The sequence below is a fragment of the Antechinus flavipes genome, chromosome 6, assembly GCF_016432865.1.
Source record: "Antechinus flavipes isolate AdamAnt ecotype Samford, QLD, Australia chromosome 6, AdamAnt_v2, whole genome shotgun sequence".
NCBI lineage: Eukaryota > Metazoa > Chordata > Mammalia > Dasyuromorphia > Dasyuridae > Antechinus > Antechinus flavipes.
This window is the reverse complement of record NC_067403.1, coordinates 45886956-45901069: the sequence shown is the minus strand read 5'-3', so window position 1 is coordinate 45901069 and position 14114 is coordinate 45886956. Positions and strand designations below refer to the sequence as shown.

General features: G+C 32.0%; 1 protein-coding gene across 9 annotated transcripts in view; it reads right to left on the bottom strand.

Moving 5' to 3' along the window:
* ADGRL3 (adhesion G protein-coupled receptor L3) overlaps positions 1 to 14114 on the bottom strand; it is a 905707-nt gene that overhangs the window by 160099 nt on the left and 731494 nt on the right. For all 9 annotated transcript variants that reach the window (XM_051964507.1, XM_051964499.1, XM_051964500.1 and 6 more), the window contains exon 11: positions 11987 to 12025. In XM_051964507.1, coding sequence (XP_051820467.1) covers positions 11987 to 12025 — 39 coding nt within the window. The remainder of the gene's footprint in view (positions 1 to 11986; positions 12026 to 14114) is intronic.

Sequence of the window (14114 nt, the reverse complement as noted above, 5' to 3'; positions counted from 1 at the left end):
AGTGAACTGACAGTTATGCAAAATAATTAAAATCTCTCTTCTGAGAGTGGATTTCATGAGTAAATTAATTACTTTTCTAGCTATCAGATGATTCTTACCTCACAGTACCAACAAATGACAATGTTATATGCAATTTATTCTTTTAAATATAGTGGATGGCTGGGTTCCACCACCACCCCTTTTTTTGCCTTGATCAAAGTGCAAATATTAAATTTATGACATTTTTGAGAGTTTCAAATCTTTGATCCTGCTACATAACTAGTCATGCTTCTAAAGAATAAGGTCACTCTAAAGCCTCTGAATAGTAAACTACTCCAATGCATCTGTGATGTCATCATTATGATACTCTTAGAATTCATGCACTTTCAACTGTTTTAGGGAACTCCTACCAGTGAATTCTCACATATTAATCCCGGGAGATCCCTCTCCTCAACACCAGGGAATTATCTTGAGATTGGTTGACATCACCAATATATCAGTGGAGAATATGGATTACTGGATAAGGAGAAGAAAGGGAACTATGTTTTCTTGAGCCAAAGAGCCTCTCTCGTGAGAAAACACCAATATAAGTTTGCTCAATATCTTTCATGCCAGGCTGCCTCTATATTGGATAAAACACATCAATAAGAAGGTGTCCATCTTTCTTAGGCTTGCTTACATTAAATAAACAAATGAACAGATAGATAGATGAATAAATTAATGAATGATTGGATCAATGAACAAATTAATGAAAAATGAAAATTGTTTGCACTATTCTTCCTGCCATATTTTCCCAAACTTTCAAAGGATAAAATCTGCACAAAGAACTGACCGGTATTAGTGTTTACTTAATATTATAAGACATGGTTCAAAGTGCTAGATTTCAACTCAGAGGAAATCTAGGTAAAATAGTTATATCATTTTCTACTTATATGACGTTGGACAATTGTCTCTGTTTTTACTCAGCTCTAAAACACAAGACTTAAATTCAAAGGCCTCTGAAGTCCCTGTCTTATAATCCTAAAAGTCAAATTTGATTTGATTTGAAAATTTTAAATTTGAGAATTAATTCTAAATTCTAAAACTAAAATTTGATAAAAACAAGAAAAGAAAGGGTATATGAACTAACTATTATACAAAATGCCTAAAGGATATTCTAAAGAAGTGAGATATGAGCTCCTAAAAGAGCATAGTTTTGTGGCAAATACAAATAGAACCTAACATGGGGTTGTAAAATGACCTAACCATTCTGGAGAGCAGTTTGGAATTATACCCAAGAATTATAAAACTGTGCATACCTTTTGACCTAGCAGTGCCATTACTGGCACTATAGCAAAGAATTGGAAAAGGAACAGATGCCCATCAATTGGGGAATGGCTGAACAAGCTGTGGTATATGAAGGTAATGGAATATTATTACTCTATGAAAAAAGATGAAGAAACCGATTATAAAAACACCTGGAAAGATTTACATGAACTGATGTTGAGTGAAACAAGCAGAACCAGGAATACATTGTACACAATAACAACAAGAATGTGCAATGATCAACTATGGAAGACTTGACTCTTCTCAGGGTTTCAGTGATCCCAATAGACTTTGGGCAGAAAATGCCCTCTGCATTTTGAGAAAACCTAAGGGGCCTGAATGTTGATTTACAAGGTTTGTCCACTTCTTTTTTTCTTTTTTTTAATGTCTCCTATGATTTTTCTCTCCCAATATGATTCATAAAGCAATATGTATTAAAAAATAAACTTACTATAATGAAAAACAAATTAAAAAGAATGTCTTAGGAAAAATAATAAATTATGATTCAAATTCATCTAAAACACAACAACAACAATAAAAAAAAACAAATAGAACCTAATAGCATTTGGTCATAGGATCACAGTCATTGGACTTCTACTTGAATCAATCAATTCCTTGAAAACTTCTGTCAGCAGCATGTGACAAGTGGACCATTTGGTTAATTACCCCAAAACAGATCAAAATGATGAAAATGGAATTCACTATGCAAATATGTCTTTGCTTGACCTGAGCTACTTTGCCAAGGGAATGCTGAGGAATTATTAAATGCAATATTCTTTTCACTAGCCTACATCTATAATTGACCCTACTACAGATCTCCTGAAGAAGTCAGATTTGTGAAATGATTTACTTAGGTGTCTCAAGAACACAATATCATATACCTCTGTGACTTGGTATATAAACACACCCAGTTGAACAATACACATGGTTTCTATGTATCTCAGGACAACTATGGCTATTTAAAACCATACACAGGGTGGACCCTTACAAATAAATTATTACTATTCTTTACCAAAAGAAAACTACTTTGCTATGGTGAATTGGAGTGACTTTCTTTGATTCCCCCTTGCTTTTAACAATAGGGTATGGAGCAGCAGAAACATGCAGGGTGCGGATTTATATTTTCTCTCGTACTGCCACAAATCAAGTGTAGGTTTATCAAGCTGTGAAATATATTAAGTTCACAGAGTTTTAACAAAGGGTTACCAACCACAAAAACCCACTGTGAATCAAACTACTTTCAGATGTCCTTTTAATTATATTAAATGAAAGTTTGGGTTGGCTTTGATGCTTATGGGCAAACATCTAAATCTCTTGAAAGAGCTGCTAAAAGTACTCCCTGTTGCTATAGTTAATATACTACATTGTATGCACACTGCTAGCCAATTTATTCCAGCCACTTTAACAAGGATATCCAGCCTGACAGGCCACACAAAATAGTATCAGAAGTCAAGCAAAGCACAAATCATTAGAAGACTCAAAAGTTGTTTGACATGCACCACGGAGTTCTTTGTCATACAGCCAATTAAGTGACCAAACAAGGAACTTGAGAATCCTCATTAATTTCTTCCTAGCAGTATAAATGGAGGTTAGAATCTTTCTTGTCATATGTACCACAAGCAAGCAAGGAAAACTGGCCTAATTCAATTTGCACTCTGTCATGAAGATGCAAGTAGCTCCTTTGGTTCACAGGAAAGTAATACTACAAAAATGAAAGGAAATAGGCAGAAATGTTTATATCACACACACACAAATTCTCAGTATCTGTATCATCTGGGAAGGAATATTATGCATTTTTTATTAATCAATAGATTTAATGACTTTCAATCCTAAGATCCTAGATCTTAGAATACTTTGACATAGGGCATATGATTTTTACAAAATAGCCTAATGCATGTACTTTCAATGTACTGGCAAATAAGTAGGATCGGGTAAATTTTCCTCTAAAGGAAAAATAAGTGATGTCTAAAACTTTAGAACTAAAAAGACAACTCTTGTAAAAGACATAGCTATCTTAGAATTCAATTAACTAATACTGTGAAGGGAAAAGAGGGAGAGAGAGAAAGGGGGAGGAACAGTTAGAAGAAAAGGACAAGAGAAAAGAGATAAGAGAAAATGTTAATTCACTTGCTACATTTCTGTTTTATTCTATGTACCTCATGTTTGATTGCTTCTCTATCAGATTATTCAATGACAGCAAGTTCCAAAAGATGACTCAATTAAATATATGTTTATATGGGAACTTCTACTTATCCATCCCATTATGCAGTGTTCTCACCAGTGCTCTGTTTCTCCACGGAGCACATACTGCCTCTCAGATTTAGTGGACAAAGGAAGCTGATAATCAAAAAAAAAATTTCACTATGAAAACTCCATGATTTTGAAGTTGTGCTGTTAAGTTGCCAATAGTTCTTGATAATTCCGATCAAAAAAGATACCGATGACTAGCAAATGTTTTAGATGACTCACTACCAGACATGCTTCAATGGATGGGTGATCTCATCCATGTGGGTACTCTTTAATTGTACATATCAGTACCTAATCTCATCTTGTGATCTGATGGAACTCTTGTTCTGAAAAAAGTTCATGTAGGAGCTTCAAGTAACTTGCTAGGAGCTTCCTCTAGGTCTTTTGCTATAGTTTACATCCCAGTAAATTACGTGAGCTTCTCATTGATTATCCCTCATTTTTCACTACATAAATTATCAGCCCTCTTTCCCAGTTATAAATCATTTGGATGAAATACATCATGCCACTTGTGTATAATTCTTTTTTTGGTAACTACTGCTACTTCCTCACATCTGCCATCCTTTTCTTTGTTGCCTTTTAGGTGACTTGTGACCTTGTTGTTAGTGTTAAGTTATTTTATTCTGACTTTCCATGATTCCATTTGGGATTTTCTTGGCAAAGATACTGTAGCAGTTTGCTATTTCCTTTTCCAACATATTTTACTGATATGGAATAGAGGTATACTGAATTAAGTGACTTGTCCAGCTAGTAAGGCTGGGGGTAAGGCTAAGGTTAAAATCAAACTCAGGCCCTCCTGACTCCAGGATCAACATTTTATTTACCATATCACCTAACTGTCCTGTAATGACTTAATTCATCTTAAAATGGTATTCCAACATTCACAGTCATATGACATCATTGGAAGAACACTAGTTACTCAAAAATAAATATGGTCTTAAATATTTATAGCATTATTTTATGTGATAAAAAGGACCAGAACCAAGTTTGTTACCCATAAATTGGGATATTTTGAACAAATCACAGTATATAAACATAAGGAAACATAAGAAATTCCAAATAGAGGCAACTCAGAAAAACACAAGAAATGTAGTAACATGAGCATTATTTGGAGTGAAGTAAACAGAAACAGAGTTAAATATATAATTGCTGTAATAACTTAGTGAAAAGAAAAGTAAAAGTATTAATTGAAATAATCATTCTTGGTCCTGAAGATACCAGAAACATATCTTTCTCCTCTTAGCACAAAGGCAGACTACTTTAGGATCATAATATTCTCTATATTATCAGATAGTCAATGTAGCCTTTGCTTTTGCTTAACTGCTTTTTACTATAAAGGAGGCTTCATTTTTAGTAAGTACAATATTATTAACTAGAAATTTTTTAGTCATCAATAAAAACTTATTATTGTTATTTTTAAAAGATACATCTTTACTTCAGTGAGAAACTTGAGGTCATTCACTAAAAACACTATAATTTTCCAAAAGTGTTTCTCTTCCTTGTAATTAAATCTGTTTCTAGTTCTTCAGTTTTATGTTTAGTCCAGTTTTCTATATGCAACATCTGTCTGATGGACTATCTCTGTGATTTGTGTATCCAACTGTTTATTATTGTTTAGACATTGTGGGGTTTTGAGGGGCAGTTAGATACAACTCTAGAAGAAGCATCATTTTTCATTCCTTATTTCTTACCGCTCTTCAGTGCTTTTAGGGAATTGACAAAAATCATGACAGTATCACCTGAAAATGGGAAAATATGGAAGATCTCACCATCTAGTCTTAATCATTTCTAATTGGACTCTGGTTGGTTGGCATCTTCTTTCAGAATATTCTATTGTAAGTATATATCTCTCACTTTGATAATTATAATCACTCAATATATATTTATAAGTAGTCACTCATCAAAGTTCTCTCTGTCTTTGCTTTTCAGTTTATCATCACATTTTTGATGTATGAATGGAAAATGATGGAGGGAGGGTTTGAGGAGAGATTTTGCTGGACCAAATCCAATACTTTTTCTTGTTGATTCCCACATTAGTAATTTCAAAAATGTATGTTTAATTTTGCATCTTAAATCAATCATCTATCAAAAAAAAAACATTTATTAAGCACCTAGTGTGCATATGAACTGTGTTAATTGCTAAGTATGCAAAAAACAGACAAAAGACTGCCCTTGACTTCAAGAATTAGTTTACAATCTGATGGGGAGATAATATGCAAGATTATATACACAAGCTACATACAAAGAAATAGGAAATATTTATGAAGGGGAATATTTAATATTTATTTATTTATTTAGGATATATTTAACTGGGGGAAGATGCTGGAATTAAGAGTTATGGGGAAAACCTGGTAGGAAGAACGATTTTAGTTAGGACTTAAAATAAGCTATGATGATTGGAGTGGAGGAGATTGAACATTCTAGGAATGAGGAGCAGCCAGAGAGAATGATCAGAATCAAGAGAAGGAGCATCTAGCTTATAGAACAGTCAGGAAACCCGTATATTAGGAAGTGAGATATAAGAAGTTAGAAGAAAAATGGGAAAGAGGCAAGTTAAAAAACAACAAAAACCTTTACATTATTGTCATTTCTTAGAGAAATTCAAGAAATAAAATGTATGGTGACTATAATGACTATATTACCTCTTGGCCAAGTAGAAAGTCATGGGAAATATGAGAAACAAAAAATTAAAGTAGAATGTCTTTAACAAAGTATTGCAGTGGAGGATAAAAGAAGATTATGACAACAATTCACAAATAGTAAAAATAAGTAAAAGAGAAAACAACCCTGCAGGATTACCTTGGCTATATAATACTTATATTTTTATATGTACAGAGGATAATTTAAAGCAGATTTTGCAATAGAACCACTATGTCAGTATTTCTATTCTGATAAGTGAAAACATTAGAACCAATTTTCTTAATTCATAACATCACTATCAAATATGAAGAAGTGTAATGATACTTAAGAAGAATAAATTAGGAAGAATAAATGAATCACTCTAAATACATATGAAAGAAATCCATATTGAGGGTGACAATTTTAATAGTACTTATGGGTTTTTTTGAAATTTATCAAAAAAAGGAAAGATTTTAAAAGAACATAAAAGATCACAAATGATACTTGTATATGAGAAAAGAAGAAGATACATTAGTAACTAAAAACTCATGAGCTTTTTCATTTCAATAAAATTTGCATGAGAAAGGTCTGTTTATGAATCCAGAATATACTTTATTAAAATACAATAGGGGAAATGCAGATTTTCAGAGACAATCTCCTAAACTGGACCAGATATTCAAAGATTATTACCTGAGAAGCTGAGACAATATACAAAATTATTGCAGTTTTTTGTAGATTTTTTTTTTACACACACAAAAAGAAAGAATGTCAGTTCATAATCTCTCTTTGAATAAGGTATGTGTCCAGCTTGGTAAATATTCTATTATAGTTGCAATTATGGAAGAAAATTATTCTATGATTCTCTGAGTACTAACATCAAACATCATAAAATAGGGAGACATGCTTATATAATGTATTCACTAGTATCACTGAAAAATCTTTTGTGAAGTCCAAATAGAATGATTATTTGTTGATGATAAGATTTTCTAAATGCAACTACCCATAGATAACATCATATTAAATACACTGAACTGAACAGTGCTATAAAGCTTCTTTAATAAAATCCTCTGTAATTCAAAAGATATTGATTTAACTATCCAAACTAAAAACTAAAGTGGCTGTTATCCAGATTAAGACAAGCAGATACATTGGCTCTTTATTAAATTAGTCTATCAGCATATATGTGTACACAAACATAAAAATATGTATATATGCACATATGTAATTACTATTTGTATATTATGTATATTATCTATTTTACCACAATTTTCCTAGCAAGATTACATTATTTCAGATCAAGATGTCACAGCCTGTGATGAATCAATCCAAAAAATAACAAGATCATTGGTTTTAGAAATAAAGGGGGCATTAGAAATTATTTAGTCTGATGCATTTTTATTGTTTTTCTACACTTTTATTTGACCTGCTTATCAAATCCCATGAGCATATTAATCATCTCTAGGCAGTTGATCCCAGATATAGCTCTAGACTCCCTCTTGAGTTAGAGCCCCACATTACCAACTCTTTATTGGTTATTTAGAACTGGATGCCCTGTAGGTATCTCAAATTCACTATGTCCCAGAGATTATTATGCTTCCCCTTAAACAACCCTACTTTTGTCAAAGCTACTATCATTCTTCCAGTTATCCAGGTGCACTTTTTTGGTGTTATCTTTGACTCCTAAATTACACTCACTCTACACATTTACTTATTACAACTTGTCATTTTTACCTCTTTCCACATCTCTTGCATAAACCTCCTTCTTTCCCTTTACAAAGCTATTGTACCAGTTCCTTTATCATTTCTTGTCTAAACTATAAACACAAATTTTTAATTGTTCTCTCTCAAAGTTTCTTCTCACCTGAATCATCTTCCAGATAGCCACCAAAAGAAATGTTTTAATGCAGACTTTTGACCTTGTCTTCCTCTCTACTCAATAGACCCTTGTGGTTCCCTCTTACTTTGGGGATGAATTATAAATTCTTCTGTGTAGCATGTAAAACTCTCAACAATATGCCTTCTTCCTGACTTTCCTGTCTTGTTACACATATTCCTTTTCATGTATTTTATGACCTTGCTAAAAAGACGTTCTGCTTTTCTATACAAATAACAGTTTATCTTCCATTCTTTTGCACTAACTGCTTTCCCATGTGTAATCGATATTACCTCTATTTCTCTCTCCTTCTGCTTCTAGCAATAGTTGCTTTACTTCATGGCTCAGATCATGTATCCTTTTCCATATGAAGTCTTTCTTGGTTCCCCAGAAACTAGTACTTCCTCAGGCTATTCTGTATCTGTTTTGTCTAAACCTAAATACACATACACGATTTTCTCCTTTAGTATAGATTATGTTCCTACTAAGGCGAGAACTGTTTTAGCCTAGTACTACCACAAATGGTAAATGGAAAATGCTACTAGGCAGACACATACTAGACACTTAATGAAGACTTATTTGTATATATGGAAACCAATTCCTGGAGCAGTGAAGTACCTTTATTAAGTTCATATAAGTATTAAGAATTTAGGTCCTCTGAGTACACAGTCTTATTTCTACTCTAGAACATTTGACTTTCTTGTAGGTGCCCTCAAGATCTATAAAAGGACAAATGGTAGACTTAAGTCAAGTATGAAATAGTACCAAGGATGACTTTTGTGTGTAAATGGCATAAAAGTTATAGAGAATACTTAAATAAGTACATGGAGCTTTCCATTGAGTTAGAGTGCAGTTTATCAAAAGGACAATCTGAATGTTACTCATGTATCTAAAAAATACTACAAGAACTTGAGGAAGCCTTGAATGGAGAATTTATGTAAAGACACTGACAAGAAGTGTATAGATGTTAGGAGTGATAAAGGAACCCATAGTGTTTAAATTATATTTATTTTAAATAGCTCATAGGGGTATCCCTAGCATGCAGTATAGTATCCTCCATATAATAAGAATATTTTTGAATAGAGTATTTAGAATCTTTTGAATAGAGTACTTAAAATATTTATATATTTATGTAATTCAATTTTGTGTGTTGAATTCTTTAAAAAAAAAATCAGTCTTAACCTTTTAACTTTCTATATCTTAAAATACAAAAAACAGAGGTGGAAAAGAAAACCCTTCACAACTAAATTACATTGCTGATTTTCTTCTTTCTCTTGAATGATTTTAAAATTCTCTTATGGGTCATTTGGCTTTGGTAGAATAATATATTTCCCATCCCTGTAACAAAAACATTCAATCATGTGAGAAACCCATGAATTCCTGAGCACCATTTTTCTCAGACCTACACAGGATAACATGCTTGTGAGTCATCTTAAAGACAAAAGGTGACTTTTCTATCAACATCATGTGTTAGCTTTTCAATAGATTTAACAATATAAGGTTCCTTTGTATTCTCTTGTGTAAAAGTCCTTTTCTGTAATGAGTCACTACACAGGGAATGTGCTCAAGGAGTGTTAATAATATTTAATTATGTCATATATCAATCAATTTCTGTTCTCTGGAAAATGCTAATAGGCAGAACCATATTTATCATCTTGAACAATGCCGACATTAACTAATTTGGCTTTCACCTCCATTTATTTTCCTTGAAACAGTGATATTAACAAAAGCTAGATTGTAATAGTGTTATTGTTATTCAGTAATTTTTCACTTGTGTTTAACTTTTTGTGACCTTATTTGGGGTTTTCTTTGAAAAGATACTGGAGTGATCTGCTTTTTTTCCATATTTAAATGATTTTAGAGCTGAGGAAACTGAGGCAAAAGAGTTAAGCATCCCTCCCAGAGTCACACAGCTAGTAAGTAAGGTCAGATTTGTATTTAGGAAGAGTATTTCTGACTATAGACTGTAGGAGTAAAATAGTTTAACCACTAAATCTAGACAATTTAAAATTTCGTCATTGATTTCTTGAATACCACATATTTTAAAGTCAAAAATCTAGCCAAAAATAAACTTCTCTCATTGCTTGTCTTCACCTTTTATTTAAACGTCTTAATTTTATATTTTAATTAAAAATAGTGTATATAAATATATATCCTTTGTCATATAATAACGGTTAATTTCATGTTTAATTCGTAGATTAGTTCAAGGCATCAAATAATATGAGCTAAAATATTTTATAACTTAGATTTCATTGTTTTAAGAAGTGAAATCTCTAAGATATCTGTATTTTTATGAAATCATAATTAAATGATAAAAGTAAAAAAATCATCATCTATTAGTAAACCCAATTTTTCTTTTTCACCAAAATTATCCAATTTTGTCAGATACATAGTAAACAGCAGAAATTTTTATTCATAATCAAGTATAGTACTAAAAAACAGCTAGTGAATAAAACATGTTGTTAGTTTTCCATTAGCAATTTGCATATGAATGATCATGAACTTCATAGACTTTAAATATTAAAAGATTAATTACTCAAGATACCTTCAATTCATCTATCATAGAAGATATATCATATCTTATATATCAAAACATATCAATAGTAAATACCACTAAAAACATCTTAAGTAAAAACTGCAGAAAAACAAGTTAATAACCAAGTGACTTAACAATTTTCCATGATCAAAACTTGGTATTTCTCCTGTCTTTAACTTGTCCTACAAATATTTCAATGTCATTTATTTTCCCTTTTCTATATATTTTATAACTTCCTTGTTTAAAGATTTCAGATCTGAGGATTTGGATAGCTTTACAAAGAAAGAAAGGAAAGAGAAATAAGAAGGTTGACATTTTAATTTTTTTTCTTTTACATTAAAAAGTAAAATATGGCCATACCATAAAAGAAAAAGTATGTTAATATTCTATCAATACTGAATAAAATTGAATGGTTCTCTACTCTTTACAGCTGAAATTATATGGCACCAAGGGCCAAGTCAACACATAAGAAATTTGAAAAGACAGAAGCATCTGGGGGAAATTTAAAGAAGATAAGGTAAAAGTGCTTTTATGGGAATTATGAAATTAGCATTTTCTGAGAACAATTTATAGAGCAATCATTTTATTATCTGGATTTCCCATTTCCTTCATACAATGACAGTGATATATGCACATTTATATATAGCCACACACACATATGAATGATCCAGATATATCATCATTTCTAGTCACAGCAAGTTCAGTGCTTTGTAATTAAGGAAAAAAAAAAACCACTATCCAATTCAAATTCAGAAGAGCATCACAGGATCTGTGGTCTTGATCTGTATTTATTTAGGTTGCTATTTTATACAGTGGATAGAGCTCTGGACCTGGTGTTGATTTCAAATATGGTCTCACACTTAACTGGCTTTGTGACACTAGGCAAGTCCCTTTACCTGTGATCTATAAAAGGGGAGAATATTAGCAACCACCTTCCAGAGTTTGTTGTAAGGATAAAATGAACTAATATTTTAATAGGGTTCTTGTAAACTTTAAAGCACTATGTAAGTGATGTCTATTACCTTCTCTTGTTACTTTATGAGCCTTCCCAAGAGCTACCCAATAAATATCTGTTGAATGAATCCATAATTCCATCCCCACCTTTCTGAAGGATTCAAGCCTTAAAATAAATACACCAACTCACCTCACAGCACAAGTGGCAATCTTCCCATTTCTGATTGCATCTTTCTTTTATTCTGGATATCTCTGTTCTACAAAATATAATCTTCCCCCTCCCCCTCCCTCAAGCCTGTTTAACATAGCATGAGTCTCTCATATACTTTATATTTCTCCCCTTCAATGGAAACCTAAATTTATTGGATTACAGCCTTTATACGTTGACACATATTTAATCAGCTGCAAATACACAATACTAACACCACAAACAATTCAACAATTTAACACATTTATAAAAACACTGAAAGTACCTGGACATAGGCTCTGCAAGAGCGCTCTCTTTTCTGAAGCTGATTCCATAAAGACAGCAGGTTAAACACAGAATAGAAAAAATAAGTTAGTGACAGAAGAACCCAAGAAAAAATTTAAAAAGAACACATCTACACAAAATTTATTTGTGAACTATTTTCTAAAAGAGTATGACAGCTAAGCAGCAACAAAATACAGCAATGACTTAGCAAATGGCGGCCCAAGAATCCTTTCAAAATAATGGAAGCTGAATGATAACAAGCTATTAGTTATGTCAAGAAATCTTGCAATTAAATATTAGTAGGACTTAATAAAATAAGTGCTTGTTATTAGATTGGAGTTATATATTACATAACAGGGTTAGTTGTGAATTACAGAGAAGAAATGAAGACAAAGTGAAACAGATTATGTCAAATGTTTGAAGCCCTCTTCTCAGATGGTTTATGTTTATCCTATGAAATATGTATAAGATGTATACCAACTATAAGTTCATACAGGTAACCCATTCTGCATGAAAACTATATATTTTGTGTGTATGTCAAATGAAAAGTTTACAGAGGCAAAATGGATTTTCAGTTATGACATCATCATGAGGATAAATACGAAGGAACAAGCCATTTCAGATTGAAAAACTTGTGATTTCTTGATCTGATAATGCATTTATCATCATTCCTTTGAATCCCTCCTCCCAGAAAAGATAATTATACATGACTTTAGAAATTTTGTTTGCTAAGAAGTATATTTGGGGCACAGAGATTTTATATTTTTCTTTACAGGAGATCAAAGATAATTCTTTTTATATTTTATAAACTTTAAAATAGTAAAATAAAAACATAAGGGATGCTATTTGACCTAGCAAAAGAATAGAACAAAAATCTTTGTAAATTACTTCTTTTCTTCAACTATCCTTATTTCTCCAATCCCTGAGAAACCCAGATTAGTGAAGGAAGAAATCATCAGGTTTTAAGAAGCAGCTACTCCAATGCCTTTTGTCTTCTAAGTACTTCTTCCTACTTTAATTCATGCATTCTTAACTGCTCATAGAGCAAGAAAGAATGAGTGCAAGTAAATTATAGGGTCTGTCATTTGGATCAGTGACTCAGATCACCATTTTGCAGGCCTCCCTCCCTCCATACATTCTGGGATTTCATTATTGAATACAATTGATTTGTACTAAGTTGACTTTGCAAACCTAATAGGATACAACTACTTAAGGGAATGGTTGAGACCATAAGAAATGAGAGCAAGCCAGCAAGCATGGGAACAACCTCATGGATCCCAACTATTTAGCTCATCATGCAAATTAATGTATGACAAATCACATCATATAATTGAAAAGAGCCAAATGGGAAACAAAGAGAGCAAAAAAAAAAAAAAAAAAAAAAAAAAAAAAAAAGCTTCACAAATGAAAATTTGCCTGTTATGTCGTTATTTGATATCCAGAATAGGAAAGCTGATTAGCTGGAGCCAGTTAGAATGTGACATTAATTGCCAGCTTTACCTGATATTGTCAGACATCAACATCATTTTAAATAAAGATAAGCAGTATTGCTTTAACAAGTCATGTTATGGATATGTAACATTAATACGAATGACTACTTTTAGTATACTATCATAACAGTTGCTGGCAGCAATATTCATTAAATAGTATCAACTCAGCCTGGGTAATAACACAAATTAAATTTCCAGCATTCACAGGTTCCATGGATATCTGTGGCTTGATGTACTATTAAAAGAATGGCTATTTAAAAAACAAAACCAAAAAACATAATAAAACAAGCTAAAAACAGAAACAAAAAAAAATCTTGATGCTGCATAGAGAATAGCCTCAAATAATAATATACATCAAATACAATTAACAATATTTGTCTTCTGAGGCTGACTTTTCAACACAAACATTATTTGTCATAAAATTATGTGGCTGATCTATAGTGAGCAATTAATCTTTATTTCCTTCTATCTTGATGAGACCTTTCCTTCAATATGGCACTGAATAATACTGAGTTGAGGAACCAGTCTGTTTAGCCATTTTTCATTTTAAAGGAGTAAATTTATCTTTGGGAATTCCATAGTAGAGACTTAAGTCTGTCATTGTCAATATCTTGTTTTCTTAAATAGCAAGACTGTCAC